The sequence below is a fragment of the Lolium rigidum genome, chromosome 6, assembly GCF_022539505.1.
Source record: "Lolium rigidum isolate FL_2022 chromosome 6, APGP_CSIRO_Lrig_0.1, whole genome shotgun sequence".
Lineage (NCBI taxonomy): Eukaryota > Viridiplantae > Streptophyta > Magnoliopsida > Poales > Poaceae > Lolium > Lolium rigidum.
In genome coordinates, this window is record NC_061513.1 from 69,499,995 (window position 1) to 69,519,346 (window position 19,352).

The 19,352-nt window shown below is 42.0% G+C and overlaps 1 protein-coding gene across 1 annotated transcript; it reads left to right on the plus strand.

Moving 5' to 3' along the window:
- Window positions 1–550: 550 nt before the first annotated feature.
- LOC124665281 (serine/threonine-protein kinase Nek5-like) lies at window positions 551–7,144 on the plus strand. Its single transcript, XM_047202703.1, has 15 exons — window positions 551–637; window positions 944–1,110; window positions 1,191–1,257; window positions 1,336–1,401; window positions 1,482–1,528; window positions 1,618–1,663; window positions 1,767–1,847; window positions 1,925–1,967; window positions 2,068–2,117; window positions 2,262–2,343; window positions 2,471–2,520; window positions 3,474–3,547; window positions 4,593–4,644; window positions 4,737–5,393; window positions 5,480–7,144. Exons 2-15 carry the CDS (start codon window positions 1,001–1,003, stop codon window positions 6,905–6,907), a joined length of 2,853 nt encoding a protein of 950 aa, XP_047058659.1. The 5' UTR covers window positions 551–637; window positions 944–1,000; the 3' UTR covers window positions 6,908–7,144.
- The last annotated feature ends 12,208 nt before the right edge of the window (window positions 7,145–19,352 follow it).

Here is a 19,352-nt window from a genome sequence, read left to right on the forward strand (position 1 = left end):
ATTTTCCCTTTACTTAGGGCTACCATGCATCTGTAGATTTAATTTACCCTTTGCTTGGCTAGATTTCCTTCTCTGTTTGTGTAGGTTTTTTCTATGTTTATTTTCCCGTTTTTTCAGTTGGACATTTCGCCAATGCAACCCTTCTTTTGAACTAATTTATCCTCTTGCTAAATCTCAATGAAATGGCAGATCACCTTTTGCATAAAAAATATTAAACAAATTTATTTTAAATTAGTACTAGTCCTTCAGTTAAGTGTTGCTAACCTCTCGTGGTCTCGTGGCCATGGCGTATTTAAGCTGCTCCTCCCACTTACTCCATTTGAGGATTTAAATAAACCAAAAGCACACCAGAACAAGAGAGAAAGAGAAGCAAGCGCAAAACCAAACAGTAATCAAAATCCCACACGGTGGGCAGCCGAAGCCTCGGGGCGACGAGAGCTCCGGTTCGGCGCGAGAGAGCGGAGGCGTCGACGTCGGTGCCGTAACCGTAACCGTCGCAGCCGCGCCCTACCCCGCCGCCGCCGCCGCCGCCGCCCGCCGGATTCGTGCGGGATCGGAGGCACCTCCCGCCGTGGAGCGGCCGCGCCGTGCCCGGAACCGTCCGCCCGTGCGCCCAATGTCGGTAGAGCGAGCCGCGGTAAGGTCCCTGTCCTTGCCAGTGGCGGTTGGTGTGAACTGCTCGGTACAGTTGCCCAACTTCTCGCTTTTCCGCGTGGAATGGATTTTACTCTTTTCCTGTGCCTGTGCATATCACAGTCCCTAAACTCCGCCACGGATTTGCGTGTCCAGATGATATGTGATTAGTTGTTTGATGTTCTAGCGTGAGTCAATTAGGTGTTTGCGATTCTGTTGGATGGAACAACAGCAATTTTTTGATCAAATTCGAATGCAAGACATGCGCTGTTACTGCCTGATTTCTGAATGTTTATATATGCTTTTCCAGAAATCGCCTAGGACGTGGAGCTGATCGATTTGGGTATTGGAGACTGATTTTTTCTGTATGTTGGCCACCATGGAGTCACGGATGGATCAATATGACATTATGGAACAGATTGGCCGTGGCGCCTTTGGTGCTGCCATCCTCGTGAACCACAAGATTGAGAAGAAAAAGTATGATGCATCATTGCTTCTATTAGTTATGGTGTTTGTTCCCCCTTATGGTAGGTGGTTCATATCTGAATGGGTTGCAGGTATGTGATGAAGAAAATTAGACTCGCGAGGCAGACAGAGCGCTGCCGCAAGTCTGCTCATCAAGAGGTCAGTGAAGCATGAGAAATCATTGGTTCGAAGATTAGTGTTGCTTTAAGGAATTGATTGATCAAAGGAAAACTGCAGATGGCCCTTATTGCTCGCCTGCAACATCCTTACATTGTTGAATTCAAAGAGGCATGGGTTGAGAAGGTTTGTTCTCCAGGAGCATGTGCCTTTTGTTTACTTTCATCTTTTATCTGCCTTACTATGTGAGTGACGACTGATTACAGGGATGCTACGTTTGCATTGTAACGGGATACTGCGAAGGTGGCGATATGTGAGTGTTTTTATTGGGTTATGGTATATTAGTTGCTACTGTTGACTTTCTGTTGACTCTGTTTTGTCTCGCTGTGTCCTTTCTTGTAGGGCTGAACTGATGAAGAAAGCAAATGGGACATACTTCCCAGAGGAGGTTATTAGTTATTACAGACTTTTTGTACTCCTTATTTCCTTTCGTTTCATGCTTTGGGCTAACAATATTAAAATGTGTGCTAACTGTTCTCAACAACCATCAGAAACTGCTGAGATGGTTCGCTCAGTTGGCTCTAGCTGTTGACTACTTGCACTCGAATTATGTTTTGCACCGGGACCTCAAGGTAAGTGAAAAATAGTAATGATGCTTTCATTTAGTTCAACAAGAATACAGTATAATGTGTTTTTGTCCTTTCTGCAGTGCTCAAACATATTTCTCACAAAAGATCATGACATTCGTCTTGGTCAGTCTCCTATTAAATCAAATAACTCTTATATTTTATTCCATCTTTATTCGGCGCAATGGTTTATGCCGGACATTAAATATCTTTTGTTTGCTTGCAGGTGATTTTGGCCTGGCTAAGACGTTAAAGGCAGATGATTTAACCTCTTCGGTAAACTTCTCTGTTATTTCTCGTATCTTTCTGTCTTGGAATCTTGCAAGGAAACACACATATTGATTAATCATGTACTCCCTCTGTATTGAGGGAGTACATTATATTCTCAGAACCTTATATGTTAGCATGATGCTTTTTTAGGTAGTGGGAACTCCAAATTACATGTGCCCAGAGCTGCTTACCGACATTCCTTATGGATTCAAGTCAGATATATGGTCTCTTGGTAAGATTACTTACTTTTAAGGAGATGCTTAATTAATTATATATATTTTTGTCATATAAATGCCTGATTTCATGCTTCTAAAAAGTAATGCCATACACCTACTTTGAACTGATATATTTCTGTACAGGATGTTGTATGTATGAAATGGCTGCCCATCGACCTGCTTTCAAGGCTTTTGTGAGTTCTTGTCAGCTCATGTTCTTAAATCACTATAATCACCTACGTAACAGTAATTTCTTGCCAGAGGTCATCTATTTTTTGTCAATTCGTACTTCATTCGTTACATCACGAGCCTGTATGCAGAAAGTTCCCACTGACTGCGCCGTAGTAGGATAACACTTGAAGATAGGTATGTAGGTTGCAATCAACGAATGGAATGCAAGATTAAAGAAACAATTGCACTTTTTAGTGCTGTTACAAATGGTCACGGACCCTAGTCTACCGACTATATGCTTTCCACCCTCTTTCATTAGTAGGGAAACAGTGAGGATTCACACCTTGTATTTGATAGGTTGTGGCATGCTAGCATTAGCAACTCCCATCAGATAATTGTTTTTCCACATCTATCACATTCACTGAAGTAAGCTAACAAAAAATGCTCGTCGATTAAGAACCGGCCTATTCATTCTGTGCAAAACTCCATCATTATCTCATGGATTACAAATTTTCCACGTGTGCAATTTTTATGCACATGCATAGAATTATATAAGAGAAGGATGGATTTATTCTCCAGGTTCAGAACTTCAGATCATACTGGAACATAGTTCTCCGTGATCCATCCAGGAAATTCATTTCTGGATTTATGTGAATGATGTAGATCTTATGTCTCCTGGACCTTCAAAACGTGTTTGAAGAGGTCTACCGCTCTCTCTATAGGTTTTAATATATTTTTTTTCTTTTAAGCAGATCCATGGGTACCTAAAGTTAACTCGAACTGAAGCTTTTTTGGGAGATAATGTTACTGATTATTAGTTTCTCTTCATGCGATATTTTTCGAATTTCTGTTCTTCAATTCCTTTCCTCCTTAAATGTTCATATAAGTGGATAACATTTACCAATCTTATGGTGTTATTGGTTTTGAAATTGAAAAAAAATCAGCTGTGCTTAAATATGCTCCTTATTTGTCTCAGGATATGGCTGGACTGATAAGTAAGATAAACCGTTCCTCTATTGGACCTTTACCTACTTGCTACTCTTCATCTATGTAAGTGCACCTTCATGGTATATGTATTAGTCAGGCATGGAAGTTTTTCTTTCCTTATAGTTCATTTTATAGTAATTTCACAATGTTTTTTATTGTCAGAGTTGTTTATTGTGATATTCTGAATCATTCTATCCTTTTCAAACCTACCATCCAGTGTTTTGATACGTTTTCTTTTAACTTTTTCAGAATAAGTCATGCCTACTAGAAGATGTAGTAGTTTTTATCCCATTATAAAATATTACCTTCTGTTGTCACATTTCGATGTGATTTACCATATTAAGTTTCATGCACCAACCAATAGGACCAAAAGTCCGAACTAATGTAGAGAAGGTGGGCAATCCACATACTCTTAGCATTACTAAACTTACGATTATACAAATGACAAAGAAAGAATATGCATTATTTTGCAACGGTTGATGTGTATAAATCATGGCTTGGACGGAAAAAAAAAAAACCACGACTCAATCCAGATTCCATAGACAAATAGAGTAATACTCCAGCACCCAAACAACAGTACCTTCGGTGTCGTTCTTACAGAACATCAACATGGAGTAGAGAAATATTCCCATCTTCAAACATTCAGATATACATTTCTCGAGCAATTTAACTTGGATCTTCTCCCAACTGCCATTTTAATTACAGAACAAAGCGTACTCAGAAAATTAAATAAAAAGGGACAATAACCACAGGCAAAATGCTTTCTTTGTTTACCTAAAAGGGAAGGTATTTGCTCATGGAGTAAATAGAAAGCTAAATAGACACACCTTTGCAAAGATACCCTGCTAGTTAACTGTGGAAAGATGAACAGATTTAAGAGCCAAAGCACATCTTGGGCTTCTTTCGAAGTACATGTCAAGAAAAGATGAGCTGTATCATCTGCCAAGTGTAACCTACGATATGAAAAAAAAGTAAAGACTAAGATCAGCCAAATATTAATCAGTAATTATTGATATACTAATTAACCTTAGTGCTTGTAGACCCAGCCCAATCATTACTTTCTCCAGGGCTAGCTAAAATGGCCCCCCCTTGTTGCTGTTGGTTGCAGGAAAATACTTATCAAAAGCATGTTGAGAAAGAGTCCTGAACATCGGCCTACGGTAAGCTACTGTGTACATAGAAACCTCTCTGCAATACATATTTACCACATTTACTCAATTTTGACATGATTTGTTATACTCTTTGTAAACAGGCGTCTGATATTCTGAAAAATCCATACCTACAACCTTATGTTAATCAGCATCGCCCATTTGCTGATCTACTGCATCCCATGCAATCTCCCGAGAAATCCATCACCAGTTCACGTAGCAGTCGGAGAAGCATGTCTGGAAGCCAGTGCAGTAGCATTTCTGGCACTGGCAGTGATATGGATAGTATACAATCAAGTGAAAGAACCACATCAGGGCTAGCTTCAAGTTCCAACAACACCATTGATACGGAAGGTGCTGAAGCTACTAATAATCGGTTAGTTAACAAATGTTCAACACCACATGATATTAAAAGCCACAAGGACATTGCTAGTCCTGAACTGGAGAGACAGGACTCGTCCAAATCCATACATGTTGATCAGCATCCCAAATACGCGAGTAAGCAGCCAAAAATTATCAAGAAGATACTAACAACTCTAAGAGAGGAGACTAGTAAGCTTAGGGCAAACAATTCACCTTTGAGAGTGAGCCGTGTAAAGCTACATTCACCTAGCCACAGCGAGCGCTCGACTGATGATTCAAAGCAAAACAGTGATGTTTCCTCCAGTTCAAAATCTAGTGAAGTGACATCACATGAGTCAGCAAAGGTCAACTGTGATACTGTGAAACAAATACAAGCATCTCCTCCCCCGAAGCATTTGGTGAGGATTCATGTTTTTCTTTTTCCTATGCTGATCACTTTGTTTGCGTTACTAACTTTTTACTGGTTCTATCCTGCGTCCTGCAGTCACCAATTGTTGAACATTCTGCAAAATTCAAGATTAAAGCAGATGAGTTGCAGCAGCTAAACTCTACCAAGCAGACAACTGGAGATGCCCATGTAGCTGAAGGGAAGGCCAAGAACAGGGTGTTACCCGGTTTTACCAGACGCCCTAGCTTCCCTCCTCGTAAACAAGTGGGCTCAGAGAGTCCACAGCATACTGGGACAAAACGAGCTTACAATAAGGTTACAGAGGAGCATGCAAAAAGTCCCTGTCGACCTGCCCTTGGCCCAAAGATGGTTCCCGCTGAGCTTCCAGGTGTTTTAGTGGCTCCTCCAAGTCCCCTGAGTGGTATTCACATGAAAGTGGACAATTCACAGGAGAAATCAGCTCCACCCAGGGCTGTAGTGACCAAGGAAGTCGGCAGTGCTTGCTCCAGTTCCCCAATTGATTATGCTGACAGTATCAAGCAGTCTGAACCATCTGAACCTGATTTACTAGCCAACCCGGTTTCATCCTGCAAGTGCTCAAGCCCTGACGCTGGCATACAAAAGCATGACCTAACAGATATACCAAGCTCAGAGCTCAGTTCAACCAATTTGAAGAGTATTTCTATTAATGAGGATATTAGTCTAAGCTCGGTCTTGGAAACATCTATTGATACAGCTGTAAAAGAGTTTATTTGCAATGATGATGTTCCCTGCAGTAAGATGGGGCAGAGTTCTCCCATGGTCACTGTACAGAGTGATGAGGATAAGTTCACAGTTCAAGAGCTGCTCTCGTCAGTACCATGTATTGCTCCCTTCGATTCAGCAGCAAAGAACATTGCACTAGACAAAGGATCACCTTCTATCCACCAGTCATCAGAGAAATCACCAGTTCCTCATTTGAGCCCTCCAGTTGAGGACGTTATACATGTCATAAGGCACAGCAGTTTCCGTGTCAGTGGTGAGCAGGCGGTAACAGGGAATGCTGAAATGGGAGTCGTAAACACAGATGTTGACGAGCTTCCCGACGTGGTTAAAGAAGAAGTGGATGTGAGAAGCATCACACCGAGCCTTACACCTTCTGGACTTGTTGATTCTGCCACTGCCAAACCCAACATTTCAGAAGCTAATACTGTCAGTCCAAAACTGGCGGATTCAGATGTGGTAAAATTGCCTGCTATCTCAGAAGTAAATTCTACTTCTCCTGAGACCAACATTAGGTTTAAGGAGGAGGCAACCTCAACAAAGGAAATACTAGATGTCAAGTCTTTCAGGCAACGTTCCGAGGCCCTTGAAGGGCTGTTGGAGCTTTCTGCTGATCTACTGGAAAACAATAGGTTCGAGGAGCTTGCGGTTGTTCTAAAGCCGTTTGGGAAGGCTAAGGTGTCCCCACGAGAAACGGCTATCTGGTTGGCCAGAAGTTTTCAAGGGATGATGAATGATGAAGCTAGTCGGAGCTCAACATGAGTGCTCATAGAATTGACCTTTTTCTTTTGGTGCTCTGAATCTCCAAACTTGTAAAGTTTGACCACCTCACACACGTTCATATGGTGTGATATGTTAGTCTCATGTTTGCATCTCAGTGGAACTTCAATTCCATACTGTACATTCTGTATATAGCCCAGACTTGTAAACAGAAATAAGCCATGCCAAGAATAATGTAAATCTACAGAATCAAGGTATTGAAGTTCCACTTTGTTATTACTTTTATCTATCTGTATATCGAACTAATCCAAATTAAACAGAACGTGTTTTTTTATGTTACTGTCAGTATTCTGCTTGTTGGTAACCCTCGTCATTCCACACATAAGCAATTGTACTCCAGTCAGCAAACTTTAGCATCGGATAAACACATCTGTTATCTGTTGTTATGCACATGCAGAAGTTTCATCTACTCTGATACCTTTAATTTGTCTTCTGGCTGCTCCATTTGATGTACTCTTTTACATGTCAAGAATAATGTAAAATGTACATACCAAGGCATTGAAGGTCCACTTTTTTTTCTCACGGGGATTTAAAAGGTCCACTTATTATGGAACGAGTGAGTACTATTTATCCATCTGTTTTCACCCAAATTCGACAGAACATTGTTGTAGTTGCTGTGAGTGTAACATGTTTGTCGACAGTTGTTGGCAACTTGGCATCCCTGACATAAGCATTGTACTAGCAAATAATTCGCCAGTCAGCAATTTGTTTTCAAAAAAAAAAAAAAAAAAAGACCAACAGGGGGAGAAGCAGGGAGCTCCTATCTCACGCTTTAAGCGGGAGCGAACCTCCGTCCCGCTCGAAGGGCCAACTTCGTGGGCCGTCTGGGCGTGGCCCAACAAAAGGTATTGTCCTTTTTTTCGTTTTCTTGTCATTTTTATATTTTTCTATTTTTTTTTTGTTTAGACAAATTCCAGATCTGACTGTTTTCAAAAAACAAGAATATTTTGAAAATTTTGTTTATTTTAAAAGTGAACAGTTTTAGAATAGAACATTTTTTGCAGTTGAACATTTTTTAGAATTGAACAAAATTCAAAAGTGAACATTTTTAAAAACTGACCATTTTAAAAAAATCAAATTGAACATTTTTTAAAACTGGATATTTTCAAAATCTAAGCAAATTTCAATTATGAACAAATTTAGATTTGAATAATTTTAAATTTTTAAAATTCATATAATATAAACAAAATTCTTATTGGAACAAATTTCAAATTTAAACAAATTTTGAATTTGAACAAATTTATAATATAAACATTTTTAAGTCAGAGAAAAAAATCTGAACAAAATTCGAAATTAGCAAACCAATGCAGCAAAAACAAAGAAAAGCCTATCAAAAACCGGAAAACCTGAGAAAACCCGAAAAACCAGAAAACAAAGGGTAAAGCCATACGTGCTAGGCGCTAATGGGCCGGCCCACACCGTCCGTCCCTTGAGCAGGAGCGAATCGCTCCCGCATTGGGCGGCGAAGGCGAAACCTATACACCGACCAGGTCGGTGGCTACCGGCCACCGACCACCCCCTGGTCGGGTATAGGCCAGGCCCATTTGTGTCTATTTATCCTTTTTCTTTTTCTTTTCTGTTTTTTTCTGTTTTTTTCTTTTTTCGGTTTTGTTTATATTTTTTCAGATTCGAAAATTTTAATTTTTAAAAATTATCTAAATTGAGAAAATGTTTAAATTAAAAAAATGTTCAAATTTGAAAACCGTTCAAATCTGAAAAACCTTTCAAATTCGAAAACCGTTCAAATATGAAATTTGTTCAAATTAAAAAATTGTTCTAATATGAAAATCGTTCAGATTTGAAAATTGTTCAAATATAAATTTGTTCAAATTCAAAAATGTTCAAATTCAGAAATTGTTCATAGAAAAAAATACATTTTTTGTTCAAATTTAAAAATATTCAAATCTGAAAAATGTTCAGATTTTTTATAAAGTGATTTCTTTTTAATTTGAAAAGTTTTTTAATTTTGATAAATATTCAGATTTTAAACAAAAATATAAACAGAAAAGAAAAACATATTTTTTAAAAAGAAAAGAAACAACAGAAAAAAAGAAACAAAAAAGGAAAAAACGCATTACCTGATGTTGGGCCACGGCCCAGCTAGCTACCCGGGACGCGCGGGGGTGTGCGGCATCCTCCAAGCGCCGACCAGATCGGTGTCGAGGAGCTCCCGGCGGCGAATAGGGATCGCCGGGAGAAGCACCTGTGGCATCTAACGTTGTATATGATGCCCCCCATAGGGGGCCTCACAGCGTTTTGAGCCTCGGGACCGTTCGATCTCGTCTCAAGCAAATCAGGACCGTTCGTTTTTTCACTACCGGAGTAGTCCGGAACGCGAGGCCCTCGCGCGACCCGTTTTTATCCACGGGTCGATGAAGCCCATCCGGCCCGGCGTTGGCGCGTCGCCGCCTCTCCCGCTCCCGCAGCCGCCGCTCCCGCTCCCCGCCGTCGGCGCCTCGCCTTCTCGCCGCCGGCGGCTCGCGGCCGCCGCGGCACGAGCATGCGGGAGCGAGCTCTTTCCTCGCCGCTCACCCTCCGCGCCGCTGTCCACCTCCGGGATGCGCCCTGCGGCGCCGCCCGCCCGCCACCAAGCTCCCGTGGTATGGTGGTGCCGGGAGGCCTCCGGCGATGTCGGCGCGGGAAAACTCGGCGGTGGGAGCAGCGGTGCGGGAGAAATCGACGGAGGCGGCGGTCGCTCGGACATTCTCACTGCCCCTAGCCAAATAAGGTGTTCATTTCTTCTCCTCTTCCTCCTCCCCCTTCTGCTCATAATTTCCTCTCCCCATCCAATCCTTAATGCTTGATATGATTTGCTGTTGCATACGTGATGCTGATTTGGTTTGTATGCTGAATCGAATCCCCGCGATTCCCATCGCCTCCGCTTGAGCTGCACGTGCTCGTCGCTCTTCGCCAAGTCCGTCAGGAACTCCGGCGCGTGCACGCTGGGGGATGGCTCCGGGCTCGCGTCTCCATACTCACGCCGGGGAAAGGATTTTCTGTGGATGGATACCATGGAGATGGGACTCCCAGCGGGGCTCTGAGGTCTCCCCTTTCTTGCTGTTCTCGATTTGATATATTTCCCCACTTTTTCTTTCAATCCATGTGTTTCAATCGTAGCATAGGCAGCTACAATTGCAGCTCTGAATTTCACCCATACGTTATTGTCCGTACATGCTAGGCAGCTTGTATGTGCATTGGGTTCAATCAAATTTTTCGTTTGAAAATTCAGTGTGTATGTCCAGATCTGGTGCATACCGAGATGATCTAATGACCAAAAACAATTAATATACAGCAAACAAAACTATGATTGTCTAATTATTTGTTTGCAAAGTATTTTGTGTCTGTTGAATTCAACAAATGAATACGAGTAACAACTAATAGGTCTACTCACTGGTAGTAACTTATTTGAGAAAATGCTCCAGCTAAAGAGTAAGGGAAAAAGAGCCTCCCAATCTGGTTTACTAGCTCACCAGATCTTGATTGCATCTGCAAAATTATGAATATGAAGATTTCTGGATTACACTTGCAACTTGGTACATCATATTCGGAGGAAGATTTATGAATCCCCTTCATAAATTCCTAATGTTAATGGCAATCTGCAACTGTGATGGTTTATGCATGCCAACTTTGTCAGCGAAGTGACTAACGTTGCAAGGATTAAACCATACTAACACCATCCTACTATGCTACTGCAATACTTTTGAGTGTGTGCTTTTCTTACTGTGTTGATCCGGTACTTCAGATATGACTTTGCATATGATTGTAACATGGCACACTGGGAATTATGCTTTATCTATTTCTTGCATGTTCTTCTGTGTAATTGCTCATATTTCAGGCAATAGGCTTTGCATGTTAACAGTATGTGCTCTCTATTCTACTGAAATCTGGACCATGTGCTTGAGATTAACTATGGAGTCACTAATTTTCAGTTTTGTGATTTGCAGGCTGAGACTTTGCTTGGTTACCTGCTCGTAGCAGCAGCAAGTGGTGAATTTTACTCTTATTCAGGATAATAACAGGCTTATGGATAAAATACTCCATGGCAGGAGTAGAAGAATTTTGAAACGGGACAGGTTTGTTTTATACAACGATCCCTTTATATGCACAACTTGCATCCGCATCAAATTCTCCTTTGTTATCACACTGTTGTGAACTGTCTTTACACAATTATCACACTGCTGTGACTAAAACCTCCATCCCTAGCTCGGCTCAGCCTCCTCCGGCCCTATCTCTCCTCCTCTACGCCCCTCTCCTTCTCTTCATTTCCCTCCTCCCTTATTACCTTCACTTTCCATTGGTTTTCATTTTTCTCTGTGCAGATGTTTTTGTATATATGCATGTAAGGTGTTTGAGGAAAATCCAAGCATGATATAGGTACAGATTAATTCATTTTTATATTGTCATGTGCATTCAGTAATTCGTTTCCTCTAAACTTTACATGAATTAAATAATGTATTGCCTATTTTAGGAAAATACAAGCAAGCTGTAGTTACAAGAAAATCCAAGCAAGCTCTATACAACGCATTCTGCACTTTGTGAATGTGCCAGGCTGTGTCTTTGCTGACTCGTGATCTCCGCTGCCACTGTGGCCTGGTCTTGCCACCACTGCCAGGTCGTCAGGTTGTGATGTTACGATGCTGCTCTACACGATCGTTGTGTCCTTCAAGTGTGTCCAGTCGCCGTCATGCTGCCGCTAGCCAGACGCCCTTTCCCATTTGTTTAGTTCCTGGCTGGCCATTTCATGATTTAGGAAATCGTTTGTATGTCCATTACTTGGCTCTATCACTAGCACCTTTTGATTTGTTGGTCTTATTTTAGGTTAGCGCTGCAGTGCACAATACTACCACTATTCATTTAAATTGATTTAGTCCAAGGTCAAGTGGTGGGAGTCCATTCATGCAACAACTACCATAACCTATCAGGTTATATATAACTTATACATCGGTATCTGTTTGAGTTATTTGTATTTATTTTTGTTCTAGTGCTTCTTGCTTACCTTATTGTACTCTCCCATATTTACAGGCTGCAACGGAAACAAGGATACAATTTCAGTTTTTTCAACTCGAGTTTCAGGTTGTATCTGCAGCCGGTGTCATTAACTGAGGTTTGTCTGATCATAGCATCAATCTTCTTCTATACATGTCCTTCTGATTGCCGAACAAGCCCACGTAATCAAGGTTATTAACTATATGTATGTTTCGGACTTAATTAGTCCTGTACAACTAAGTTTTTGCGCCACTACTTAAGAAGAACTAGGACTACAAGAAATAGTACTATAAAATAAGTATGACAGACGTCATGTAAATTTTTACCGAGTATCGAGAGGGTGTTGCCTGTTTTATCTGAGACACGAAGCAGTTGAATAATTGCAGGTTGACTTTTGGGTCTTCATTTCCTTGACTGAACTTCTATGTTTCTGGTTTGACTATGTCTTCCTAATGGTATATATGTATGCTATTGTGTATTTACCGTGCCATAGTGCATATGCACTGTACTTACATGCTTAGAGCTATAGGCTTTGTGATAGTTTGTGCATGTCGTAGTGGAGGATACACATGTATGTAAATCCTATGTCTAAATGAGTGACATGCGTTCAAGTTTTTTTTTAAATCTGTGCAAAGAAGATTGCTCAAACTGTTGTTCCATTTCTCTTATTAATGTTTTCTTGGTGAACTTTATAATTGGTGGTAGTTTGCACTGAACTTTTCTATCTGCAACCACGTAGGTAAATGCACAAATGATGCAATGCTAGGTATACCAGATTCTCCCCTCTCTGTTTTCTCTAAAAATCCAACTAGCTTCATCTTGGTTTGGCTTTATTCGGTGTCCATGGTCGTATGTTCCCGCTCTTCTAATATTTTAGGCACATGAACAGAAAATTCCAGTTTTACGAGACATCACATTGTGGCAGTAGGTATTGTCATGTTCATGTGAGAATTTAAGAAGGAGATGAATAAAGTGTCGTTGGTGTATCCGAGCAGTGACACAATTTAGATCATGAATAATACTCGTATAGATCCAGATTTTGATCGCCCGGCTAGGAAAAAAAGGAATTGATGTATATTTTGTCAGCGAAGATGTATCGGTGATATGTGGTAGGTAAACAAGCTTATACGTGCAATCAATTCCGTTATGCATGTGAAAATCCATCTTAGTGTACAGTTTGTGTTTTGAGTACATGTAGAACAGATGTACCACTTTAATATTCAAAGGTGAGATTACCGACGGCCTTAGAAAGAGAGATGATTCTGTTCTGTTAAGTTGTGCATTCTATTTTGATGAAATAATTACGAGGAGCTTATTCCTAAAAGAACTAAATTATATTATTATGGATGTTGAAGGTAATTTCCCTCGCAGCAAAATTCAGTTCCTTTATTCGATGAAATGCGACCTAGGCTAGAGAGACAAGTTCAATGCCCACTGGCTTTTTGATAAAACACAGGTACTGGATGTTCTCTTCTCTCTCTATTTATCTATATATTTCTGATGTTTTCCCTTGATGTATTCATAGTTCATTCATTGCTTACTAGGTAAAGTATTGTCGTAGGTGCATGTATTAACCAAGGACATAATATTTAAGCTTGGGACCTCTGAAAGCCTGAATTCAGACCTACTACCAAGACGATTTTATTTTATTTGCTGCGTTTTTTCTAGCACAAATGATCCTCCACCACTTACAGATGCTTCACTCTTTTGTCATAATCTGCATGCTTTCCCCATTCCTGAGCAGCAGATTGCATCTCTTCTTTTCCTATACCTGAGATTTTGTTATTGTGAATTTTATATTGATAGACAAATTATTATTAGTTCTTCAAATTGCTAGAATAGTTTGAATTAAAATATATTAAGTTAGCAGTACAAGTCGATATATGTGTTGCTTCCTTTTCTCCTTTTTATGTGCCGTTGGTTATATATTAAGTTAGCGAGTACAACTGTGAACCTTTTCTCTGCTTGGAGAGATTCTCCATGCATTTTTTGTTTGTTTATGTTTAAATTCTTGATGAAAAGATGGTTCAATCTGGCCAACATCCTTTAGTTCTCGGGACCTAACCAAAATTCAAATGCATGGACATTTAAAGTATTGTAGCATGGACAATTAAATTGTTTTACATGTATGGGAGTCTCTTACGTTTTAGGCAGCTGTATTCATTTCTCTCTTTATAATACAATTTTTTCTATAGATGCACATTGGTATTTTGAAAGACTTGAGTTTTTGAATGATTTCTCTATTTCATTTCACGTATATTTGCAGGTTACAATAAGTTTGAACCAATTAGCGAGCTTTGTCTATCACTGACGGATGCCGCGTTTTATACCATGTCATTGGCTTAAGCACCTTATGTAGATGTGTTGCCATAATATGCTTTCCTATTTCTCTAATTGTATATAAGCATTTGCCACTCTGTTCATGGTTTGTGTATTCTATCTAATATCGCACTATTGATTTTGTTATTTAAACTCTAAGAAATAAATTATCATTTCTCACCTTATTTTTTATTGTTGCTATACAAAATGTAAATCGCCGTAAAGTTTACGGGGTCGTGCGCCAAGGCGCACATCTAAATCTAGTTTGAAGAAAGGTGTGTGACACACAACGCTGTCTGGGAGGCGCCACTGCGCTCTCACCACTGGGCCAACAACAGCCCATCCACCAATTTGTTTTCAAGGAACCCAGCCAGCAAACTTTGCATCGGACAGGTAATGTGCAGGGCTCCAGACAGACAGCTGCATCTCATGCTCTTATTTGGATAACTATATTATTGCTACAAGGATATACTTTGTCTTTCTTGCAAGAAACGATACTCAGATTCATGTTGTGACTTGTCACATCGTCCATTTGATTTGCTCATATCAAACCTCAAGTGCTAGACTTGGCTATGTACTTCCATAGTTGTACTCTGTGTCCTTGGCTGCATTCACTTTCTTCGTTATTTACACCTCGCGATCAGTTGGTAATCTACTGCTTCCGGCATTTCTTAGGCGTCGATCTCTTGTCGTCGCAAACCTGTATGGTCTGTATTGCAGCTACGAGCCTTGAGGGTCTCGCCACATATTTGCTATCAAATGTTACAATAATATTTCATTTTTGAAAGATGTTACTCCAATAACATTGTATCCGCCCATGAACAACGCCACGGCATTGCATCAACGTCGTCTCTATATCTAGCAACTCCGCGTGTACTTGTGTCACGTCACCCCATCCCCCTTCTGGCCATGATGAAGCAACCACAGCAAGACCAAGACGGCATCCACGTCGACGCCGGCGACGCGCCCGGCTCCGACGCCCCTCCTCCTCCCTCGCGCCAACGCCGTATGAGCCCACTGCGCATCTTTATCATAGTTTTCCTCGCCGTGTGCGCCGTCGTCGGCGTCATCGCGCTCCTCATCTGGCTGATCTACCGCCCCAGCAACATCCAGGTCTCCGTGGACGCCGCCACGCTGTCCCGGTTCAGCGTGAACTCGACGGCGACCCCGCCGGCGCTGTCGTTCAACCTCACCGCCGGCCTGATCATCACGAACCCGAACGCGCGGGTGGCCGTCTACTACGACCTGCTGCGCGCCGAGGGCATCTACCTGGGCGAGCGCTTCGACCGGATCGCCCTGCCCATCTCGTTCCAGCCCGCCAACCGCGCCGACGTCGTGCGGGCCGTGCTCGCCGGGACCTCGGCCGCCGCCGGCGGTGAGCAGACGGCCAAGGGCGCCTTCTACCCTGTGGATCTGTGGCTCGACGGTATCGTGCGGTACAGGTACGGCAGGCTGATGAGGACGGCGGCCAGCACGCTGTCCGTCAAGTGCCCGCTGGTGCTGCAGCTCATGGTCGCATCGGGAACGGTCGAGTGTACTGTGAATTTGTGATCCAGCTCGTGAATCTAGTTTTGTTGCCTTTTCGTCGATGTTGGCGGGCTTGTTCTTCTCTTCTAGAAACTGAGAGTCTCACAGATTTTTGTTACAGAAATCAAGTGAACCTCAACGGATAAAACAGAACAACCCATGTCATCCACCTTAAAAGCTGAAAGAAATAACAACATGAACGTGATTTTCAAACTACGTTCTGCTACAAGGAAAAAAACTACTACAACAGATGGAGGTGCAGGTCTTTTTCATCAGGAAATATTTTGCGGTAATTTCACTGTTAAATGCCATCCTCCAACCAGATATACCAGTTGATAAGAACAAAAAGATTTGGAAGATGAAGATACCGCTAAAAATTAAGATTTTTGGCTGGTATCTGCGTAGAGGAGTAATCCTAACCAAAGATAATCTTCTGAAACGAAATTGGCATGGGAATTCACAGTGCGTTTTTTGTCAACAAGATGAGACAATTAAGCATTTGTTCTTCCAATGCCGCTTTGCCAGGTCTATATGGTCATGCATCCAAACAGCTTCAGATCTGTATCCCCCAACTAGTGTAACCAATATATTTGGTAATTGGCTACACGGTATTGATCACAGATTTAGAACGTTTATTAGGGTAGGGGCGTTTGGCATGATATGGTCGCTATGGCTGAGTAGAAATGACAAAGTTTTTAATAACAAAGATTGTTCTCTTATGCAGGTTATTTACAAATGTACAACTACTCTCCGTTCGTGGTCTGCACTTCAGAAGGTGCATAACCGAGAGGTCTGTACACGGTTGGAGGATACGGCGAGGGATACTTTTTCCCTACATGGGTGGCAGCATAATCTACGGATTGGCCCTCCTACATCTTCCTAGGCGTTTTACATTCACTATTGTTATGTATTTCGACAGTTTTTAGCTCCAGAACATTGTTAAGACTAGTTTAAAACGGCTGTGTGCATCTTAGCTATGCAGAGGTCGGGTGTAATTGCTTCTCTTGAGTAATAAAGCGCCCATTATCTAAAAAAATGTATGGTGTGTTAAATGGATATACAAGATATCTTCGTAAGTATCTTTGGAAAATAAAAATCCCACTGAAAATTAAAATCTTTATGTGGTTCCTTAGTAAGAAAGTCCTATTGACCTGTGATAATCTAGCAAAGAGGAATTTGAATGGAAATACGAAATGCTCATTCTGTGACGCCGAGGAATCACTGGAACATTTGTTTATTTCCTGTCCTTTTGCTAGACTTATTTGGCGGGTGGTTTTTGTTGCATATAATATCCCACCTCCATCCAATGTCATAAATATGTTTGAGAATTGGCTTAATGGAACTGACAAAACTGATAAGGGTAGGATTCGTATTGGTATTTCGGCTTTATGTTGGTCAATTTGGAATTGCAGAAATGATATTGCTTTTAACAAAAAAGACTGCTAATTTTTTGCAGGTTATTCACACTATGGTTCACTGGATCTAGCTTTGGCGTTTCTTGTCCCAGAGGATCAACGGGAGTACATGGTTTCTGGATGCAACCGGCTTCGCATGGTTGCCCAGGATATCAGGCTACTTGACGGCCTGTTAAGAGATTACATGATGCATAATTTGCTTAATACTCTTCTATTTGTTTTGACGGTTGATTTTTGTATCGATCCTCATTGATCTTTTAAATTGTAAACTTTGAATGATAAGTTTTTTAATAAAAGATTATGTGCATCAACCGATGCAGAGGCCGGGGCACACCCCATTTCGAAAAAAATCAGGAAATATTTTGCAGAGTCCGAGCTAGGCAGTAATCCTTTTCCTCACGGGATTCCAGCTATGATTTTGCCCAAAAACCTCCTGTGACACATGTGTCGTGCGTCATCTTTTTAGCTCACTGTATCAGCAAACTTCATAGCCCACTTTTCCGCAATTTTGCCCATGTGTTAATGAAATGACAAACCAAGAGGATAATGTTTGTGGGTGAAAGATCGAGATGTCGCCTAGAGGGGGGGTGAATAGGCAATTAAAAACTCTTACGAATTTGTCTTGTAATAATGCGGAATTAAACTATCGTTTAGTTTACAAGCACAAACCCTAAATATGCTAAGCTCAACTAAGTGTAACAATAGCAACTAGAGCTAAGCAAGATAGGCACAAGATATATGTAGCACAAGTGATAGCAAGATATATGTACTTCAAGCACGATGGCTATCACAAGGAAAGAGAGCTCGGGTATAGAAATAACCGAGGCACGCGGAGACGAGGATGTATTCCCGTGTTCCCTTCCTTTGCAAGAAGGTACGTCACGTTTGGAGGAGTGGAGGTCCCACGAAGGATTCCCGCGCCACGAAGGCTCACCCTATTCTCCGAACCACACCCACGAAGGATAATGGCCCTTTCCTTATGGTTAGCTTTTCCTCCTCTCCGGAGATGGCAAGCTCCACAACCACTTCACAAGCTCCACGAAGGAGAAGCCCGGGCCTCTTCACAATCTTCTTGAAGAGATCACCGGGGCACCAACCAAGCCAACTAGGAGGTCTCCCTCCAAGAGTAACAAGCTCACGGTCTCTCTCTCGAACTAATCGTGGTGGAGAGCTCAACACTATGCAATGATGCAAAGCAAGAACACTAGAGGTGTTCAAGTCTTTCACACTCAAATCCCACCCAAACAACAAATGCTAGGATGATATTGGAGAGGAAGAACAATCGGGAAAGTCAACAAAAGACTCCAAGATCTAGATCCCAAGAGTTCCCCTCACTTAGAGGAGAAATGGATTGGTGGAAGTGTAGATCTAGATCTCCTCTCTTAGATCCCTCAAGAATGAGCAAGAATCATGGGGGGAGACAAGAGAGAGAGCAAGTTCTTCAAATGCAACAATGGAGGAGAGAGAATGGGAAGAACTAACTCAGCCCAAGGTGGAAGAAGGGCTATTTATAGCCCAAGAGCAAATATAACCGTTGGGGAAAAGTTGGGCTGAGTCAACCGTCGAGGAGGCCGGTCAACCGGGCCTGGGACCGGGCCGTCCGGTCTAGGGCCCGGTCAGACCGGGCCACAGACCGGACCAGCCGGTCCAAACCAGTCAGCAGGCCAGACCCCGACCGGGGAAACTTTGCGTCATCCAGGAGGTCACCCGGTTGGCGCCCGGATGGCGCCCGGTTGGCGCCCGGTTGACCGGTCGGCACCCCGAGCCAGCCGGTTGGGAGGCCGGCTGACCGGGCGGCAGACCGGAACCGACCGACGCATGGGCCGGTCCGACCGGGTCCCTGACCGGGTGAGCAGGAAAACATGTTATACAAAAACTGTGATAACTTTTATGTCCGGACCCCGATTGATATGAAACCAATTTTGTTGGAAAGATAACGACGAATAGAACCCCAACAAATATGGAGACTCCTCACAGAACATTTTAGATGATTTTAGAGAGGGAGCCTCCCACCGTCAAGAAATGGTGAAGACGTCCAAACTCGAAAACGCAATAGAAGATGCATGCGGATTCCGTTTTCGATGAACTTGGGCTTGTTGTAAAGCTAGCAACAAGCTCAAGAACCTCACACAGAGAAACACCAAGAAGCAATAAGGATATGCAAAGTATGCAAAGTATTG